Here is a 20,359-nt window from a genome sequence, read left to right on the forward strand (position 1 = left end):
GGGAGCAGCCTGAGCCTTTCCCAAAGGACATTCTGAGCAAGAAAATCTGGGGTTGAACCTGAGAGAATCTGGGCTCTGCTGCAAAGTTCTGGAGAGTGGGAAGGACCTGAAATTCAGGTGCTGTTTAAACTCCATCTAAATCAGAATCTAGAGCACCAGAAAGAGTTAAGTCCAACATGTCCAGCTCTCATTCATCATTCCAGTAATTTCACTTCAATTAATTACCAGTGCTAACTGCAGTCAGTATCAGACAGTTCTGGGAAGTGATGCTGACTTATAAAAACAGCAGTAAGTAGTCAATGCCCAATGTTTTCAGAAGCATTACAATTAATAGATTTATTTTGGAAGTGTTACAGCTTCTATATTTCAGCTTCTTTGAAATTTATTGGAGAAGCTATTAAAGGCAGCGTCTCAAAGAATAAAAGTAAAGTGCCAGAAGTAATAATATAATTGTAAATAAAATTTCTTATTTTGATTTACATTTAATTGACAGAGGCTGCTATTCTATTATGTCAAAAACCTTCTGCCTACCTGCATGAGATCTGACTGATTTCTCAGAAGAAATACCAAATCTTACAGAACATTTGGAGAGTTGCATTTTCTTATTAATCGGAAGAATGAACTCATCAGCTCTGTTATTAAAGATAATTTTAGACCCTTTCCTCTGTCACAAATGTAACTTTTAAAAATTTAAATGAAATGAGCTCTCTGGTTGCAAATTACTCTGTGTAACTCCCACAATACTGCTTTCATTGCTCTAGAAAAATATTATAAAATCACTATTTCCTATATTTTTTATGATGCACTTGAGTGGTTCCTCCATAAATACAAACCAGGCTGAATAAAAATTCTAGCTAGAAGAGCCTGGATTAAAAAACACCAAAAAGATCCCCTAAAAAGCCAGAGCAATAGGAACTGGACAAACACCAAATTATTGTCAGCTGAGCTCATGGTTTTTCATTCAACCAAAATGAACCCCTGGAAAACTCTTAACCACAATATTGAATAACTGCCTTCCTACCCTCATAATTTTTTTTGTATCCAGCATCACCTTTGAACACAGATATAGCATGGTGTGAAGCATCACATCAAAATTTAGGGAAGAAGAGATTTTAGCAACTGATGCCTCAGCTGTCAGCAAACAGCAAAAGAAAAATGTTTCAGGTCACATGAAGTCAACCTGTAACCGTGGCATTCAGACAACTTCAAATTTTCCTTTTATCATGGACATTTAAAGTATCCTTGTGTTTACAGCTTCAAGTCCATCTCATAAAAAAGCAAAGGTGACATTTATTAACTATGCTCATTATATATTAAATTAACAATAAGAGAAGACCTGGAGCAAACTATTCATCATCTTTGAGTGATGACAGAACTAGAAAATACTGTGAGCTGCCACACCACAACTCAGGGACTATTTCAGCCAGAATTAAGGAGCAAATGCATTTGGATTTATGGCCATTTCTGGTGTTTCTACACCTTGGAGCCAGCCCTGCTGCCCCTTTCAGCAGTGCTGAAAAGAATTTTTGTGTAAGGTTTTTGCTTTTATATATATGGGCTGGCATTGAAATTACAAAATAGTAGGTTTCAAGGTGAATTTCAGTTCAGAATATCAATAAAGATTGTTACTGGTCCATAAAAACATAGTATATAAGATTGCTCCCAAAAATCACACTTATTTAGGCCTAGTTGAATACAGCTGGACTGAAATATATGCTGAAATTAAGCATATGCACATTGGTTTGAAAAAGTGATAAATTAAGAGCTGCATTGATATTCCCATCCAACACAGAACAATGTTCTGCTCCATTCCTCCTCTTCCCCACCTCATTCTGCTCTGACCTTCAACAGGAGAAAGGAGCCCTTGGTGCAACTCAGCACAGGGACTGTCATAAACACTTCAGCAAAGAGGAGATGCAGAGGGAATGGATGGGCACCTGGAATTTCCTGAATTTGCTTAACTGGGGAAAGAAATCTGGATTTTATCCATCAGCATTTCCTGTGGGGTTTGGGAAGCATCCTTTACCCCGAGCCTCACAGCAGCACTGATTTCCCCAAGACATGAAAAATCCCAACAATGCAGCATTTCTCTCCTGAGACCACAAGATTCAGGGAACCAAACACACCAATACCACACATCTTTGCTGTCCACATTGCTGTGCTTTTTCCAAAAGTTAAAGTATCATAACTACACTGTTTTCATAATTTCTTGAATTCTGCCTCCCGCTGTATTCTTTTAAGCTGAAGTTTTGTTTTTGTATAGGTTGGTGTTAATGTTTTATAAAGGTCAAATTATAGTTGTCTCCCTACTGTTTTATTGTAAGTGTTGAGAGCTGGCACTGTAATTAAAATTCCTGCTAAATAAAGACTGCAGGGGTCCTACTTGTAACCAGGCAATTTGGGTTTTTAGCAAACCAGAGCACATTTTGTGTTTCCTCTGTTTCACTGCCACACAAAGGAAGGTAAACAAAACCCACGTGCCTCAATACATTTACATAAACAATGTTTCCTATCAGTGTGGTTAGTAGAGAATAATATATTTAATTATAGAATACAATAACAAATTTAAAAATGCGCCCATTTCCTACAACCTTGCTTTACACTATTTCAGGAGAAGTCCAAGGCAAGACAATCCAGTTTATAGATAAAGCCAGATCCAAAGCACTCACAACACAGTTGATAAGGGAGAAAAGATTCACAATCTGCTGTTCAGTAAAACAAACCTGACTGCCTGGCAGCACAATGGTGCTGTGCATCAAGGAGATTATCACTTACTTCAGCCTAACCTGCTTTTAGGTTCTGGTACCTGCCAGCAAGTGTTTCAAAGTGTCAGAGATTTACCAGAGCTGGCTCCAACTTCAGGGAGGAATTTCTCTTCTGCTATTGACTACCTGTAAAGCTGCTCCAGCAGTGCCTCCCTTTTGCTGCCTTATTAAAGGCCCTCAGTTCTGCTTCAGTTCTCTCCACAGCTGAGAGACGAAGGCTGCACTGGGTTTTTTATTGCTTTTCTTTTTTTAAAGAAAGTAAACAAATCAAAGTGAGTATTGTAAGTGGAATTCTTGTCTTAAAAGCAACATCCCAGATCACTATAGGAATGTTTTAGGCCTTCCCACTGTTCCTAGTTTTATTTTCATTTGTTTTAAAGGAATTCCTTGGTAAAGAAATTTCAAATTTTGTTGAAGATAATCCCTTACAGGCAGGGATTCTTATTTGAGCAAATCCTATCCTTTGCCCAGGCTGATATTTTTTCAGGGATATAAAAAACACAAGGCAAACATTTTAGTTAATATTCATATCACAGAATATGACATGCACTTACTCCCCTATCTACAGGTTCACTTGTCTGCCCCAGAAGCAGCAGGTACAAGGCATACAAATATGCACAAAGTCATCCCAGACAGACCAGACTTTTCAGAATCAATCCATTAAAAGTTACTTTTTCTTTCCCTTCTCTAGAGGAAAAATTTCAGGTGGATAGGCTGAAGAGAGGCATAAAACAAAATCAGAGGATTAGCCTCCAGCTAGAAAAATCCCCCAATCTAAGAAATTTCTGAAAGACTCCCTGAGTTTACAGCCAGTGGTACTTATTCTCAAGGCAAGACTGAGCAATGACGTGGCACAGGAAAGCTGTGTGAAAAGGAGATGTGTCCATTAAAGCAGGCAGACTGCTCTGTCTGAAAAGGACTGATTTAAATAAGCAAAGGGAAAGAAAAACTGCAAGTTGAGGCATGACCATAATTACATTAGAAAAGTTATAATTTGATTTGGATTAACAGAGAGAAATCCTAAAAGCTCAGAATTAATTGTGAACTACATCTACAATTATTTTCAAGAATACTTGCATGCTTTAAGATATCATTAACTTAAATGAGATTCTATGTTTAAAGGAAGATTTAACCTCACATACTCCCATTAATTCTCGCTAAATGTCCACACTGCACTTTGAAATGTAATGGAAAAGGTTAGCTAGCCATGATTCTTTTGAATGGTGCTTTGCTAAGATCCTCAAATTAAAAGTCTTGTCAGAAAGGCAGTCTGTGAAAATACCAAGAAATGTTCTACAGAAATGCATTAATGTCTCAGTGTGGGGTGATTTGCATCTCTTTGTCACACATGGACAAAGTTTGCTCCTGACAAAGCTGGGCTGGTGCTGGATCCTCTCCAGAGTGACCCCAGCTCTGATCTATAACCAGAAATTCGCCTCTCTACCTCCCATTTCGTCAGCAAGAGGACCCTGCTAAAACGTTGCCAGCCATAAGCAATCAATGTCAGGTTATTTGCTGATGGAGTTGGCCTAAGCTGAGCCACCTACACTTTCCTAAAAGAGATTTTGGCCTTCCAACACATTTCTACATCTGCAGAGAAGGTGCTGCCTCGTGGCCTGCGTGGGTAATCAGTTCAGGAGTAATAGCTTGGTTAATTTGATTTTTTTTTGTTGTTGTTCTGAAATTGCCAACTGGAAATGAGCAGAGAAGTCTTCCACTGAAGCACCTGGGGACATTATTAATACAAGGTTTGCACTGCACTGAGCAAGAGACCCCACCTGCTAATACTGAGCAGTTGGCCATTGATTTAGATTATTAGGAGAACAGCTGGCATGTTTCAGCCAACCAAAGCCCACACGTATTTCAAAAAAGTATTAGCTGTGAAGCATTATGGTTTTTGGAAAGTCTCCAGAAACAAATTAAATCTCAAACTAAGTAATCTGCTACTTTTATCTGCCTAAATCCAGACCAAGCTGCTAACAGAGCATTCACTGTCACTGCAAAGATCCTCACCCACTTTTCATGTGGGTTTGCTTGTTTTGGTTTGTTTTCTAAACAGGATTGTGTGGCTTTTCTCAACAAAACAGACAAGAAACTTTGGGTTTAGACCCTCATTTCCTCCACCCTGGAATTAAAATGCAGGGAAGAGGTTTCACCAACACATATGCCTTTCCCTCTGTTATTCCACAAGAGCTGACTGCACCCCTGAGGGATTTTGATTCAGCCCTGAAGATGTTTTCCAGAGACTAAATAATTCTTTTATTCTGCTCAGTGTAATGTCCTACCTTTGGAAACACTAGTTTAATTTAATGTGTATGCATAAAAATCAAACAGTCTATTTTTGACTCCTTCCCCCTCGGGTCCTGGAGGCTTTTGGGAGGGAATTGTCTGACCACCTGGCACTCAACAACTATTCTCTCCTATTTTGTTCTGCTTCAATCATGTGTGAAAGCAGTTAAACACATGATGTGATATTGCTGTGCTGCAACACCAATCTGGATGTATCTATTCAGAGGCACATTTGAGATATTCTGTATTATTTAGTTATGTGTTCCCAGAAAACTTTCTCCCTCCAAGGGGGAGGAGTAGGAGTTCAGCATCAAACTTGTAGGAGTTCAGCATCAAACTTCAATGAAAAGGCAATGCATCAGGTATTTAGGTGCAAAAGGATCTTCCTCACCCTGCCTCCACAAGCATGTAGTAAAGTTCCCAACCTCCCACTTTAAAACTTCCACAACTTTACAACCATTTTGCACAGAGCCCCAGGTATTTCCTGGAACTTTACTTACATGACTTTGGCTTTCTATTTCCCATTTAAATAGGAATAGTGTGCTTAAGATGTGTTACTTCAAATCCTGACCAATATTTCTGCCCACATGGAATAAGAGTTCCAGGTGCCTTATCTTAACCGTGTACCCAAGTGTCAGATTGAAGCTCTAGTATTCACATTCTATCCATGCATATGAGTCCATTAAGAGATATATTTTAGGATATAACAAGCACTCCCCTGCCTGGGTAGGAAAGTTGAGATGCCTTTCCACTGAACCTGTTCCCTCATGCCAAGTAATGGGAACCAAGTCATTTTTCAACATCTTCTGAAGCATGTTCTTAATACACTGAGTGATTTACGTGAATTGAAAGAAAATTGAAGATGTTTGTAAAACTCAAAATGCATTAAAAACTTCTTCATTTTGAAAAGCCACAACACTGTTTCAGCAAGGACACACTGAATAGGTGGAAAATCCACAGTTATCTCCCTATTACCCAGAAGCTCAGACAGTTTTCCCTGCAAGAAATTGCTAAGCGTAAAATCTTCCCTTGCTTGAACGTGTTCTTTTGCAAGCTACAACTACCATGCTCAATCCCAATTACCCAAACCCTGCAGTATTCAGCACGAAGAGGTAACAATCACATCCAAACCCTGTGTCAGAACCCTGAAGAGACTTTGGCAGACCACAGGGGGCTGAATGAGGCTGGCTCTGCTCAGGGTGTGGGGAGAGGGAAGAAGGGGAGATGAACGAAGTGGGGTGATAACTCCAGGACCAGGATGAGCAGGAGAGGAACAGCACCACTTTTGGGAGCATGGAACAGGCACAGGAAGAGGCCATGTGTGCAGTCAGCTGGCATGGAATCAGTGGGAAGGGTGGGTGTGATAAATCACAGCTCTCACATGGCATCAGTTCAGAATCAACAGGAAATATTTGGATGTGGGCACGACCAGGGCCATGATCCATGTGCACACAAGGCTGTAGGAGGAGGAATGGTCTTCTCTGATCTTTCCACAGGCTTTATTTGGTTTGAACAAAGTAAATCTTGTTGGAGGTCACAGCTTTGCCAGACAATTTAAAACCTGCTTTTAAGCATTAATAAGCACACTAAGATATTTCACATCATATGAGTAAGCAATGATTTTGATATGGTTGAACAGAAAAGCTCTTTATTAAAATCCACAGAACATAAAGTACCCAAATGCAGACAGACAAAACCTTGATCTTGAAGCAGCCCAGGCTCTGAACAGGCAATCTATCACGTAAGAGACACAAGAGGTCGGCCATTAATTAACATCCAAATTAGAGCTTTTCAAGTAAGGGTCAAAACTTCCTCTGTTTTGACATTTAAAGCACTGGCAATGCCTTCCCCAGTTTAGCATGCACAATGCATCACCTCATGCTTTATGTTAATTGCCTCCATTATTCAAGTGCACTGTTTGATTCATTGTCAATTAAAAGTACCCCCAAAAGCCAAGCCCGATGTGTGTTAAGTATAAATGTGATTAATGTAACACAATTACATTCCCACGTTTGTTGAGTCTGATTAGGAACTTTCCCTCAGCCCAGCGTGACAGAACCCTGTCACTGCCAGTGACCTGCCAGCCTTGGCAGGGACAGGCATTTCCTGGCCACAAGTGCTTCTGACAGGTGTAAAACCTGTAATTAAATGCTGTCAATTAGCACTTCATCAAGAATGTGGCAATCTTGATGATCTTCACTATTGGATTGCAAAGATGCTCCTACATGTAAAGTAAAAAAAAAAAAGCTATAAGGAAGGAAAAAAACAGTGACACAACTGTCTGTAAGAATAATAATTATGTGGATATAATTACTATTTCCAGAAAGTGATTCCATGGATCTTTTCCTACTACCTCAAGGGAACATCTGGTTCTGCACACAGAGGAAAAAATTAGGCAGACCAAAAGTAAAAGTGCAATGCCTTATTTTGTTTATGGTTATAGAAAACACAAGTTATAAGGAGATCTGAAGGGGTCTGAGGGGGAAAAAAATAATGACCAAACAGGGACAAAGAAATGGTCAAAGTCTGGAGTTACTACTCAATGAGATACAAGACCAAATAAATAAATAAGAATTAAAAAGCCAGTTCAGCCTGAGCACAATGACCGAAAAACTAATAGTAACTGAATACCAGTGAAACTGATAGGAAGGACAATATGCACACACTTGTCATGTGGACTTGTCATGGCCAGCTTATAAGCAGGCTTTAATAAAAATTGCTACAAATCACAACAAAAAGTAAGAGAAAATTCTGCACCCTCAGTATGGTCTACTCTTCATTCTTCTCATCAGTATATGAATAAAAAATATAATTAACACTGCCATAGGTAGAAGTAATAAATACAGAAGAACCAGCTACAACCTATATTTAATTACAAGGGAGATGCTAGCAATGAAACGTACAGTAGGTTCTTGTTTAAATTGAAAAAGAAAAAGAGAAAAGGACTGTGTTGTTGCACTTCAGAAAAGAATTAAGGAGCTGCTTGGCTTATTGAGGACTACAAAAACAATCACTGCTATAGGCCTGGTTTACATATTTGCTCTATTAATTTACACAGCCCTGGTAAGCCTCACATTGCAATGCAGCTGCTAAATTACACTGCTCTTGGTAATGGGCATAAAAAGATGCAAGAGCATGCAAAGTGTATTCAAACAGACAATTAAAATTATCAATTCTGTTGACAGCTAAAATGAAGGAACTGTGCTGAGGTTTAATGGTGCTGCATGAAGGACACCCTGTTTGTGGGTGATTGAATTAACCAGGACCACGTGTCGACAGTCTGCCTCTGTCCAACACTGCACATTAGGCCAATTTACTGTCTGCTTATTAAAATAATTTAATTCCACAGATTGTTCCCAGGCATTTCTGAGTCTCTTCTTGCTCTTCCCCCCTCCTCTCACTAATGATGGCATCTTAATTATTTGTGCTCATTTTATGCCACCACAAGTGGCTGGGTCACCAGAGAGCAGTCCAGTCAGTTTGGGTGAACCAAACATCCTTGGGGTTATCCTCTCCAAATCAGCAGGAGATCTAGCCAGGCACACTACAGCCTCAAAGTTCTGAAGCAAAAAGTATTCAACAAAGTTGTTTGTATTCAATTTAGCTTATCCATATTCATATAGTTTATCATATTGCTTCTTTTAATAGGTCTTCAAACCAGCTTGCTTATTAAATCTATTATATTCTTAGAATTTCAACTTCTAGCCATGTAAGAATAATGTGTTTGACAAGTCCAAAATAAGAATTCCAGAGAAAATGAAATTTCATAAAGAAATAAGAAACTTGAAGCCTCTTTTCCAAGCTGAACAACAATCTCACATCTCTGACTAGTACTACTACTCATGATCTAAAGTTCCTGTGAAAAAGCAGCTCAGACTAAGCAACATATCAAAATGCTGAGACTAAAAATGTTATCCTAGAGGTTTATTTTAGTACCTCCAAAGGCTGGATGACTTAAGTTTAAGAGATTTATTTCAATAGACTTTGGCAACTAATTCTGACATTTCGTTTTGAGAAGTTAATGCTATTTTAAAGTGAATGTGCACAGATTACACCTTCATCTGAAGTGAAAATACATCAGTGTGTAGCAGGATGGAACTGAGTTGAAAATGTGTGCATTTGGTGAGTAATATTGGTTTGCATTTCTTGGTTCCACCAAGCTATGGGCTGCATCCCACTGTAAGATTCAGATATTGCACATGGGATATTGCCCATTGCTGGACACCCAGAAAAACTCCTGGTTCAGCACCAGCAGCCAAGCACAACAAAGAAATCATTAGCAATAAATATCACACATAAAAATGCAGATGTGTTTGGAAGTTATGAAAATGGCAGCACTTAAATCCTGTTTTAAGTCTTTAAAGACATCAGACACTGGAAAAGGCATCACTTTTTTTTGACAGGGCTAAAATCCCAAAGTCCCAGAATGGAATGAGCAATTTGTAACCCTGAAGTATTGGAATGAACTGACTCCAGAACTTAAAAACTGTTAGATCTCCTTCCGTTTAATGCTTTGGGTGTACAGTGCCAGATTGGGTTTTATCATTGTGATTGGGTGACACCTGCTCTATGGAAATATACTGAATATTCCAGATGTGTGACACTTTGCTATCACTGATGATCCCAAACTTCTTCCAGTCTTTGAATTTCATGTCAAGACTTGGACTTGTATCAGCTATGAGTGCTTTCAAAATATTAACTTCTAAATCTCAGTTGCAGAGATAATTCAATAGAGATGTTGATGTGCAAGTCCTGATTTCAGGCTCATACGTAAGACTATAAAAGAAATTCAGAGTAAATTTAATTTTTAAGAAATGGCTGATTCTAGGTTTCCACAATATTCACATAGCCCTAAATGATTATATATTGTGTTTTGCCATTTCTAATATATGAAACAAAGTCAAGTCTGTAGAGACATAGGATTAATACAGGGGAACTCAGACTGAATCATGGCAATATCCAAAATCTTAGGTACAAAACAAAAAAAAGCTTTCTGATAAATGGCAGGAATGAAATGAATCCATAAACAATTTTGATTTTTGCACAATAGTAATATATGAAAACAACATACGGTTCAGAATCAGCTGGTCCTCTCTGAATTCAAATGGCTTTTCTATATAAAAAACCTTCTGCTGGAATCCAGGGACACATTCTAAATCTTCTGCACATGCAAGCAGCAGAACCTGAGGGGAAAAAAAAACAGAAATAGACTTTTAACATCCACTCCTTCATCCATCATGTTGGCTTCTGGGAACCATAGCAGGTTTAGGCTCAGTGCTCATAAAACAAAACATTGGGGTCCATACTCATAAAACAAAATATCCATCACATCACACTTCCCCTTCAAATCTTGCTAAAAAAGTTTTATGTAAGGTTTTTGCTTTTATATATATATGGGCTGGCATTGAAATTACAAAATAGGAGCTTTCAAGGTGAATTTCAGTTCAGAATATCAATAAAGATTGTTACTGGTCCATAAAAACATAGGATGTAATATTGCTCCTAAAAATCACATTTATTTAGGCCTAGTTGAATACAGCTGGACCTAAATATATGCTGACATTAAGCATAAGCAAATAAATTTGAAAAGTGATAAATTAAGAGCTGCAAATCTGTCTCAAAGTTGATCACCAAGTTGCAGAAGAAATTCCGTATTCATCGGTAAAGTCTCACATACAGAAGTTTCATTTCTAGAATAAATTCTCTGCTAGCAAGTATAAACTGTTTCTTTTCTTTCTCTCCAAGCCACAGTTTGCGCATTTTCCCTACAATCAAAAGCTTGTTTACACCAGGGGAGGACTGAAAAAGAAAAGTGAGCATCATAGAGGAGGTGGATCTGAAGGCTCCAGTAGAATACAGTCGGTGTCACTGTCAGAACATGGTCACCCAAGCTCTGTGTCACCACAGGAACATCAAAGGAGGAAGCTTACAAGCAAAATAAAATTGCTTGGGAATAGGTACTATTCTAATCTCAGACTCTGAAGCATTTTATCCCTGAATAGAGAAAACAACCTGAAGGGCTATTTTTCTTGGCAGCTCTTAAATGAGAGCATGGAAGTAAGAATGGTCAAGAAAGAAGCAGCAAGCAAAAAGAAATTACTAAAAAGTTAAAAGGCTAAAGAGAGAGGCAAAAGGAGGCAAGGTTAAGAGCAGGAAAAGCCAAATCATATTTTCCAACACATATGTGTGTAAGTGCATTTTCAGAAGTAGTACTTTCTGCTTTAGAACATCTAAAGGTGTTTTACAAAGCCTGACTTTCAGGTGGCGCACTGACCACTCTGATCTCAGAATTGTTATGGGCAATCCGCTGCTTGTCAGGCAGCCCCAGCACAGTCCACGAGAGAGGGCACGTGTGGCAACCAGGAATAAAAACAAACACAGGGGTTCTGAAAGGCATTTGCTCCTAAATTCAAGTGGCTCTGCACAATGGGTCTATTTACTCAAGACATCCTCAACACAAAATTACAGTTTTGGAAATAAAGTTCTTCAGGGTTAAAGTGAAGACAATTTCTCCCTAATACCACACCAGTGAATGCTGAGGGTTCTTTTCTCCTTCACCAGCTCAGGTGACAACAGCACTCTCACTTCTCCCAAAGCACCAGCAGCATCTCTCAGTCCCGCCTCCACTCCTTTATCATCCCAGCCTGCAGATCCTGATCCTAAAGAGATGTCCTGCAATATTTTTACAGCTGCACATTTCCCTAGTCCCCACCACTCACACTCCGTTTGTTAAATCACAGTGATACATGATCTGCTCTCTCCCTTCTTGCATTTCCCACTCATTTAAAGTCCAGTGTGATCCCATTTACAAAACCCAAAGGCACCTGGTCTGCATTAGTTGTTCTTATGGAACCAACTGCTGGATCATTTGTTTCATGTCAGACCATTGCTGTAAAAGCTTGGCCAGAAGTGCCAGCAGACTGCAAGGAACAGCCAGAATATTTCATGTTAATTAATCTGGTGGAAGGCAAACACAACAGATGGACACCTTTGCTTTCCATCCTGTCCTTCTCCACAATGGTCCCTTGGAAGGATTAACCAAGAAAGAAGAGAAAGATTTAAAGTAACACACCAAGAAAAGTGCAACACACTTGACTTCTAATAATTTCAGTATCATCACACTATTCCTGCCTTTCTTAAAAAGGTTTAAAACCACAGCTTCCAATCCCTCATTCTCTTAATGACATTGATATTTTGATTTTATTGGAGATTTTGGTTGAGAATTGGATGTGTCCCCTTCAGTCTTCCAGCAGGAGATTTCTGCAAATGTGCACTGAGGTATTCAGAGCCTGCCCTGAAAATTGTGCATAAAGCTTGATTACTGATTGTTAAAAAACCTGCCTTATATGCATTTCAATGGGCATATGCACAGGAAGAAAGGCACACATGCATCTTCTGCACTCATTTTCTGTGTGCACAGGTGCAGGTTTAAAGTACCTGTCTTTCTGACTCAGTGTTCCTGGATGAATATGCATAAAAATGCAATCACAGCAGGAGAAAACCTCTTCCCATCTCAAGATGCAAGCAAAGTTATATAATGAGTCCTCACCAGAAAAACAGTCCAAGCCATATATCCTGAAATTTATCTACAAACAGCTCTTCTCCTAAAGGATTAACACAGCAAGTGAGAGGCAAATCATGTTCTGATCTCCCAGCTACTCCAGCCTTAAAGCTGGAACTCTTGTCTTACAGAGCTATAAATAAAAAGCCTCTTTGGACATCATCTGTAGCAGTACTTAGAGATGGGAATATGTCAACTTTATCAGATTTGTGACAGTCTAAGTTGACTTTGAAATCTGGGCAATCTAAATGGGTCATGAGTTAACTTCTGTAAGCCTGGTACAGAAGGCTCACATAATAGAGATGCAGCAAATAGAAAATGACCTTTACTCCCTTTGAAATAATTACAAGACTAAAGCTTGGCCTTGCTGTGAAATGGAACATTTTATTCCACTTGTGCAATTCCAGGCACTTTCTTCTTCTCTACACGTCAGACAAAATGTTAAATCTGTCATCACATGGACAGTTTTTAATTAATTGTATTTAAAAAGAAAATTATTCTTTTAATTTATTTTTCTATGAAGAAACTCCTGTTGAACTAAATGTCTAGCTCATTAAAATAATTTCTGTAAAGATTCTTCACATTGGAGACAGCAGTCTTTAAAAATATCTTGAAAAATTAAGTCAGGCAGATATATGTGTAAGGCAAAGAGTCTTGTTCAAAGCAGAATATATTCTGAATTCAAACACCATGTAGATTTCATATTTTTGGATATAATAAAAGCTTTTATGAACTGATAGCTGCCTATATGAAGACTTCTTCCTAAACACACTGTAAATAATATTTAAATGTCATATGTAGAACTGTGAATAAACAAATATTGTTCACCCAGCTAGTCAAGTGCTGGGCAATTAGTACAAAAGGATCCTTCACCTGCTCCCAAGAAAAAAAGACAAAATTCTTGAACAAAAATGACACTTATGCAGCAAATAATTTCCTCATGAAAATCTCTAAAAGGGTAGAAGTCTGAAAAGCAAAGCAGAGTTGTGACTACTCAGACCTACTGATCCTATGTTCATCAACAAGCAAAATCAAAGTTCCTCATAACCTCACGCTTTTCAGAAATGCACAGAGCCCAGACTCAGTTTTAATATTATGACAATTTTCCTTTCAGAATTTATTGCCAGTTGGTGTAAGGAAATGCCATAGTTCAGATAACTCCTGTGCTAGTTGGGCCCCTGCGCTGGAACTGCACTCCTGGTGAGATATCAAGCCTAAGAAACACCTTTTTTTTTTTTCGTTAATAAACCAGCACACACATGCTGGTGACCTTTACTGACCTCTACATTTGCACTGAAAGCTGCTCACACAGAATATGGTTGGAAAGCAAAAAAAGAGAGCAATTTAATACTGTACTGCAGGGGAAATGAATAAACTCCCTGATGCTAAGGCACCTTTGGGTATCACAGCACCTAAGAATAACAGGGTCCTTCTACCTCCTCTTCTGGTGACTGAAAGTCATCTCAGAAAGGTCTTTCTAAAGAATTTCAGGTTCTTTGTGTTCTTTTCAACTTGCACAGTTTCAGTTTGGCCACATGCTCGCTCTGCAAATGAATTTTCTCGCCTTTTGCTGTGCACACCCTCATATCTTCATTAGCCCTACCTTGAGGAGATCACCTAGCACACAAACACAAGCTGCAGAATATTAATTGCATTTCACACAAATTCTTATGGTGTGAAATTCATCCTTGTGTAAGCCTTTACTTAATTAGAAACGTAAATGGTGCAGACACCTGTGAAAGCCATCTGCCCAGACAGGAATCCTGCACACAGTAAAGGTAAACAAATCTCTTTCCAGAGGAAAATATTCTGTAGGACCACATTCTACCTTTGACTTCAGGAGAGTAATCTGAAATAAAAACAAATCAACATAGAGCACAAGAAGGAGGAGCTAAAATTCAAATCATGCTCATTTTTACTAAGAGCAACAATTTCAAGAGTTCAAAAATTGTGAGTCGCCTCCTGAGAAAGGAGTTTTTAGTTCTGGGTGTTTTGTTTGGCATTTCTGGTAGGGTGGGGGTTTTATTATGTTTTGAAGTATGGTTTGGGGGCTTCTTTTTTATTTGACTCATTTACTTGGAAGTGGGTATTGAAAATTTATGCTTCTGAGCTTTTCTGTGGAAACATGAGAAACAGAAATTTGCTTTTTGCATATGAAAACTTCAGATTTTCATAAGAAACATGGTATTCCTTAGAGCTGAGAACGAAGAGAAAAAAGTAATCAGAATAATGAGAACTGCCAACACTGAATTAAATTGCTCATGACAAAATATTTTTATCATGCAGATTGAGATTTTTGAATCTTAAAACCTTTTCCATGTTCAGGTGCTGCAGCACCAGACCCACAAAAATGGATAATGAGGAGGCCATGAGAGAAGGAAACAAGTTATAAACAGCACACAGTCAGGGGGAGATGATGAAATTTGAATTCTTCTCTCAGATTTAAATGAGGGAGTTATTCAAATGAAATTAACAGAGGGATACTTAAAATAAAGAGAGTGCAGTTCTAAGTAAGGTTCTGATTCTGCATTACACAGACTCCAATTAGAGTGTCAGCAGGTCCTAAGGCAATTATTTCATCAAATCACACACACAGACTGGACATGAAGTTCTCTGTGTCTTCTGTGTTTTTTAATATCAACTAGAACAAAAAAAAAAAAAAAAAACCCTGAATAAATTATCCTCTGATTGGCATAATTAACAAAGGCATTTTAACTTTACAGAAAGGTATGTTGAATTATTTATCTCTGAATGTGACTAAATTAATTAAATGCAGTTCTTTCAAATTAATTTGATTTCTAGAATATTATTATTTGGGGCATTTTTAAATGCAATATTTTCATTTTGGGAGGAAGTTTTCACTGTTTCAGGCTTTAACAGCTCTTCTATCAGGAAAGAAGTTAAAAAAAAAGAAGACTGTTCCCTATCTCTACAGCTCTACCTCTATATCTGATAGAGAGCTCCAGTCATTTTTGTAAGAAATGCTATTAAGATTTGGCACTAAGATTCTTCAAGGATGATAAATATCCTCTTAAAGGGCCTACCTATCCATTTACTGCACAGCTCTGTCCTAAAAGGGAAAGTCACACTCGGAGTACTGAAGAGTGGGCTATGAAAATGCAAATTAGAATGACTTTATTGGCTTAAATGAATTCAGTTCTCATGTCACTGAAGCTGTGTGACTGCGGTAGGCATCCATTAACTGGAAACAAAATGTGACAAACTCTTTTGTGAGACTATCTACCACAGGAGCTCCCCTTTTATGGGCACTTTCCTTACGTACCTATGTTTATTATGAGGATTTTATTGCATATTCAGTAAAAGGTGTGCATCTTGCTTGGCACTGGGAGTCTCATTAAGTTGTTCAAGGAGTGATTTGCCAGTGGTGGTGTCAGAACAGGGAGTATCAAACAGCCACTCGCCTTCTGAAGTTGAGGAGCTCTGCAAGAGGCACCATCATTTTCTTCAGAAATGATTTATTCATTTATTATTGCTCCCAGGGGCTGTTCAGAGATCAAAGTGACCACGGAGCCCAAACTGTGCAGGGTGAAGAGGGATAATACAGGCAGTGCCTGCAAAGTACAGGAGCACCTGGACAGCATCCTCATTTCAAGGCAGAGTTGGGACAATCCTCTCTCCCCAAGCACTTTTCCTGCTCTCCCATTCCCACCTGCTCCCTGAGCCCAGCCACCACAAAGTTCTGTGAATCTCGTGTCCACAGGATGATGTGGCTGGAAAAACAGGGTCTGGTGTGAGAAACCCACAGTCTGCACCCCAACCTGGGGCAGCTGACATGAAACTGCACCCTAAAATAAGATTTTTAAATTATTTTTACTAACATATTTTCCATACTTCAGAACTTGAGCTAACTTAGATTTCCCTTGACTTTAGAGCACAGGAAAAACTTGGGAAGTCCAAGGAAGCCCTGGAGATATTCCAAACCCATCTGGATACATTCCTGTGTCACCTGAACCAGGTAACCCATCTTGGCAGGAAGGCTGATCTGGATCATCTCCAGAAGTCTCTTCCTACCCCAACAATCCTGAGATTCTGTGAAACCCTCACACAGGAACCCCCTCTGGTGTCACAAGCAGGCACAGTGATCTGCTGGCCAGACCACTTGATCCCAATCAGAAATAATTCCTACATTTCACAATTCCTGACCCTTATTCTGATGGTCATTTCATATCTCCCAGAGTAAATTTGTTCACAGTCAATTTATAGCCATTTATTCCTGCACAAGTCTTGTCTCATAACTAAATTAACCTTTGTCCCCTCTAAATCTTCCATTTATTGAGCTAGGCAAACCAAACTCCTTCCATCTCCTTCTATCTGGATACATCCCTGTGACCATCTCAGTAACATTTCTTTGTGCCTCCTTAAGCTCCACCTGCGCAAAATACGTAAAGAATTCCAGATAAATCTTCTCCACAGTCTGGATATTTCCTTAAGCCCAAAACATGTTGCCTAATGCTTCCTAAAATTCCTTTTGAAGTCTTGTCATGCTGGTGGCTCACAGTCATTCTAAAATTAACCAGCACACAAAGAGCTGTGAAATTTGATATCAGTGGAGGAGTGACCACCATTTACCTTCAACAATGTTAAGCAGCTTCTGCAAACAGAGCCAGGAATAATCTTTATGAAACACAAACACAGATGCAAACCCTCATGCATTGTTAAATCCATATCCTTTCTGACCAGATGGGGACCAGCTCTGCCCATGGCCAGCAGAGATCTTCCAGCCCCTTCCCTCTCCGTACAGATTCCTAGCTGAGGTTCAGGATCTGCCCACAGATCCAACAGAGCTCCCAGCTCAGAATTATCTGTACCCACAAGTGCAGATCAGAATGCAGGATGAACTCTCACTTCCAGCCATGCAGATGTATCTGATCATTGTTCAGATTTTTTAATCCTGGGAATGCTTCTCATCCCGCTTCATTAAGTATTTTGATGATTAATAACAGACCAAGAGCAGTTACTTGTGCACAAAATAAGTAATATTTTAAATTACTCAAGTATTTAACAAGTAAATAACTACCCATCATGATTAATAGCACCATTTAACACACTAGACTCGAGCAAAAGGACAGGTTGGGCTCCATGGTTATTTTTTGTTTATTTTTAGGCATTATGAAAGAAGTAATCATGTTTTGTTGAAACCCATACACCACTGGAATGAGATTACAACTGGTTAGCCTATTTAGAGAAGCTGCATAATAAATTCATTTTACAGGGTACAGAGTAATGCAAATGAGCCATTCCTGTACCAGTGAAAGAGGCATAAAGAAGAAACATTGAAAGTCAGAGTTCTGGGCTGGTTGTGCTGCAAGGTGTGGAATTGCTGAAACCTGAACTGCCTTACAACAATAACCTTTGTGAAGATCTGCTCACACCAAACATTTTAGTTATTTATTGCCTAACGGAATAAACAGGTTGATCCTCTTTTCCTGCAGTAATGACTTCATGAAGCATTTAGATGAATGAAAATATGGATCTCTGGTTTTCGAAAAAGGAAATAAATTAAAAATTGTTTAAACTTATTTAAAACCCTTCACATGGAGTTGCATGGGGCAAAGTCATTATTCCACATAGGAAAACACTGATGTGGCAAAAGCTGTTAAAGAAAAAATTAAAATCATATTTCTTAGAGCAGATAGTGGGTTTTGGATAGGATGGCTGGAAACTCTAAGGAACATGATACATGTTTAATTTCCCAGCAGTGTGATAGTTATCAAAAAGAAAAACCAACCTTCCACCTATTATTTTCCTCATATTCCACAAAGTTAGAGTCTAAAGCAATTATTACTGCAGCACAAACTGAACTCGGTGTAACACTGAACATCTGTCTTTTGCACTGCTAAGCTAAAACTGAAAATGAGCTTGCTGAAAACAGTCTTTGAAAGTATAACATGGATTTAAGGATTAAACACAAACACACTTCTATCACCTTCAAACATTATAAAAACAGAAACAACCCCCCAGAACTCATAAAAGTATAAGGACAAGTGAAAATATCTGGTTTTCAACTTCAAAAAAAGATTTGCTGAACGTTTTCTGACCTTCTCCTGAACACTCACAAATGAAAGATTTTTTAAAAATTAATACTTTCAAGTAAAATCCCTTGATTCCAGCAAGGTTATTGGAGAAAAAACACGTCTAACATCCAAAGACTCTTAATAAAAACTGCTAAATTTCTACAAGGAGCCCAACACAAACCTCTCTGCCAGTTTTGACAAGATTTTATTTGACATCAACAGGAAGAGGACCTTCTAGTCTATAAAATAAGCTGTAGAAAACTCTTTCATGAAGGTATCTGCATATCACATCGTTACTCTTTCTTTACAGCAAATAATACAGAGCAATAATGGTATGATAGTATTAGAATAAATAGATTGGCTTCCTATGGATTTTTATTTAAAAACCAAGCTCAGAGGTGAACTCTTAGTAAGGACAGGGCTGTAAATCACCTTAATCTCTTTTAGTGGGTCAAGGCATTCTCTATCTTCTCATCTGTTTCTCATTTGCACAAAAACCATGTGAGCTAAGTCTTCTTCAGTGCTGGTTTTAAAGTGATTTCACTTTCTTTTCCTGAAGAGCAGTAAATGTACCTTAGTAGTAGTACGGTAGTAACCATACATGGATTTATTTCATTTTGGTCAAAGTTTTTGCATATCTGCTCATTTTATAAGTCCAGACCTTATGTATTTACCCACAACAAGTAGTAATTCTCAAGCTCCTGGAGTCATCTTGAAATAAATATAAAAGGATTTAAAAAACCCAAAAACCATGTATTTTTGGCTATGTCAGCTGCTCATTGAGGAGTGCTTTTAATGAATTGCAAGAACACAGTCAAAAAATTAAAAAGAACTTGTACTAACTCTTCAGAGTGAAAGCAACCCCCAGGGGAAAGGCAGCAAGTAGTTCAGTATTTTTGAGCTCATCACAATCAAGCAAAATGTCTAAAACTTACAGGCTCCCTCATGTTAACAGTGACATTACATCAAGAATGACCTTTCCAAAGAAATAAAACCCATTAATGCTAGGAACAGATAACTATTAAAGATCAACACTTAGTAGCCAAAGTAGGTGGGGGAAAATCTCAGTCTGGTAAGTTAATTAGAACATAAATAATGTGAAACCAAGACCCTGGTCTATAACCCTCTCTCTTATAATTGCTTGCAATTTAAAAGCTGAATGAAATCTTTTATGCAAAAGATACAACTATTGACCTCACGTGTATTAGGTAGCCAAAGAAAACCCTGACACGCTGAGAATGAGATCTCAGGAGTATTGCAGAAAGCCTCAGTAACACCCTGTGAAATATTTATTTCTTATTTCTTTACAGAAGAACTTTTTTTCAACTATCAAGGAATGGTGTTTCTGGGAAATGTTGGATGTTAATTGCTAAAAATGTTAAGGGGTTGCTTTTTGGGTTTTTTTTTTTTTGTTTATTGTAGAAACAATAATCATAGAAAATTATCTGTACCCATGAGAACAACGTTTTCCTCAGGTGGAGGAACAGCTGCCAGTCCTGGGGCACGAGAATAGATTTTGCATCCCACAAATTCCACATGGAACCTCCACAATAAACTATCATTTGCTTTTGGAAGCCATTGTTTAAATCAACTCCAGTGGTCAGGAAGCCACTGCAGCCTCCCCACTAAACCTTGTGGATGGCACTTCCAGTACTTTTAATTGTTCTATAATTATCTGTATTTACCAGACGAATCAGCTGCTCCACGTG

At 38.5% G+C, this 20,359-nt stretch overlaps 1 protein-coding gene across 2 annotated transcripts in view; it reads right to left on the reverse strand.

The window, feature by feature from the left end:
- The window catches only part of CDH13 (cadherin 13), a 438,138-nt gene that overhangs the window by 340,965 nt on the left and 76,814 nt on the right, over window positions 1-20,359 (reverse strand). For both annotated transcript variants that reach the window (XM_054269469.1, XM_054269468.1), the window contains exon 2: window positions 10,126-10,237. In XM_054269469.1, the coding sequence (XP_054125444.1) occupies window positions 10,126-10,237 (112 nt within the window). The remainder of the gene's footprint in view (window positions 1-10,125; window positions 10,238-20,359) is intronic.

The sequence above is a fragment of the Melozone crissalis genome, unplaced genomic scaffold, assembly GCF_028551555.1.
Source record: "Melozone crissalis strain CALT ecotype California unplaced genomic scaffold, PUWL_Pcris_2 ptg000007l_1, whole genome shotgun sequence".
NCBI lineage: Eukaryota > Metazoa > Chordata > Aves > Passeriformes > Passerellidae > Melozone > Melozone crissalis.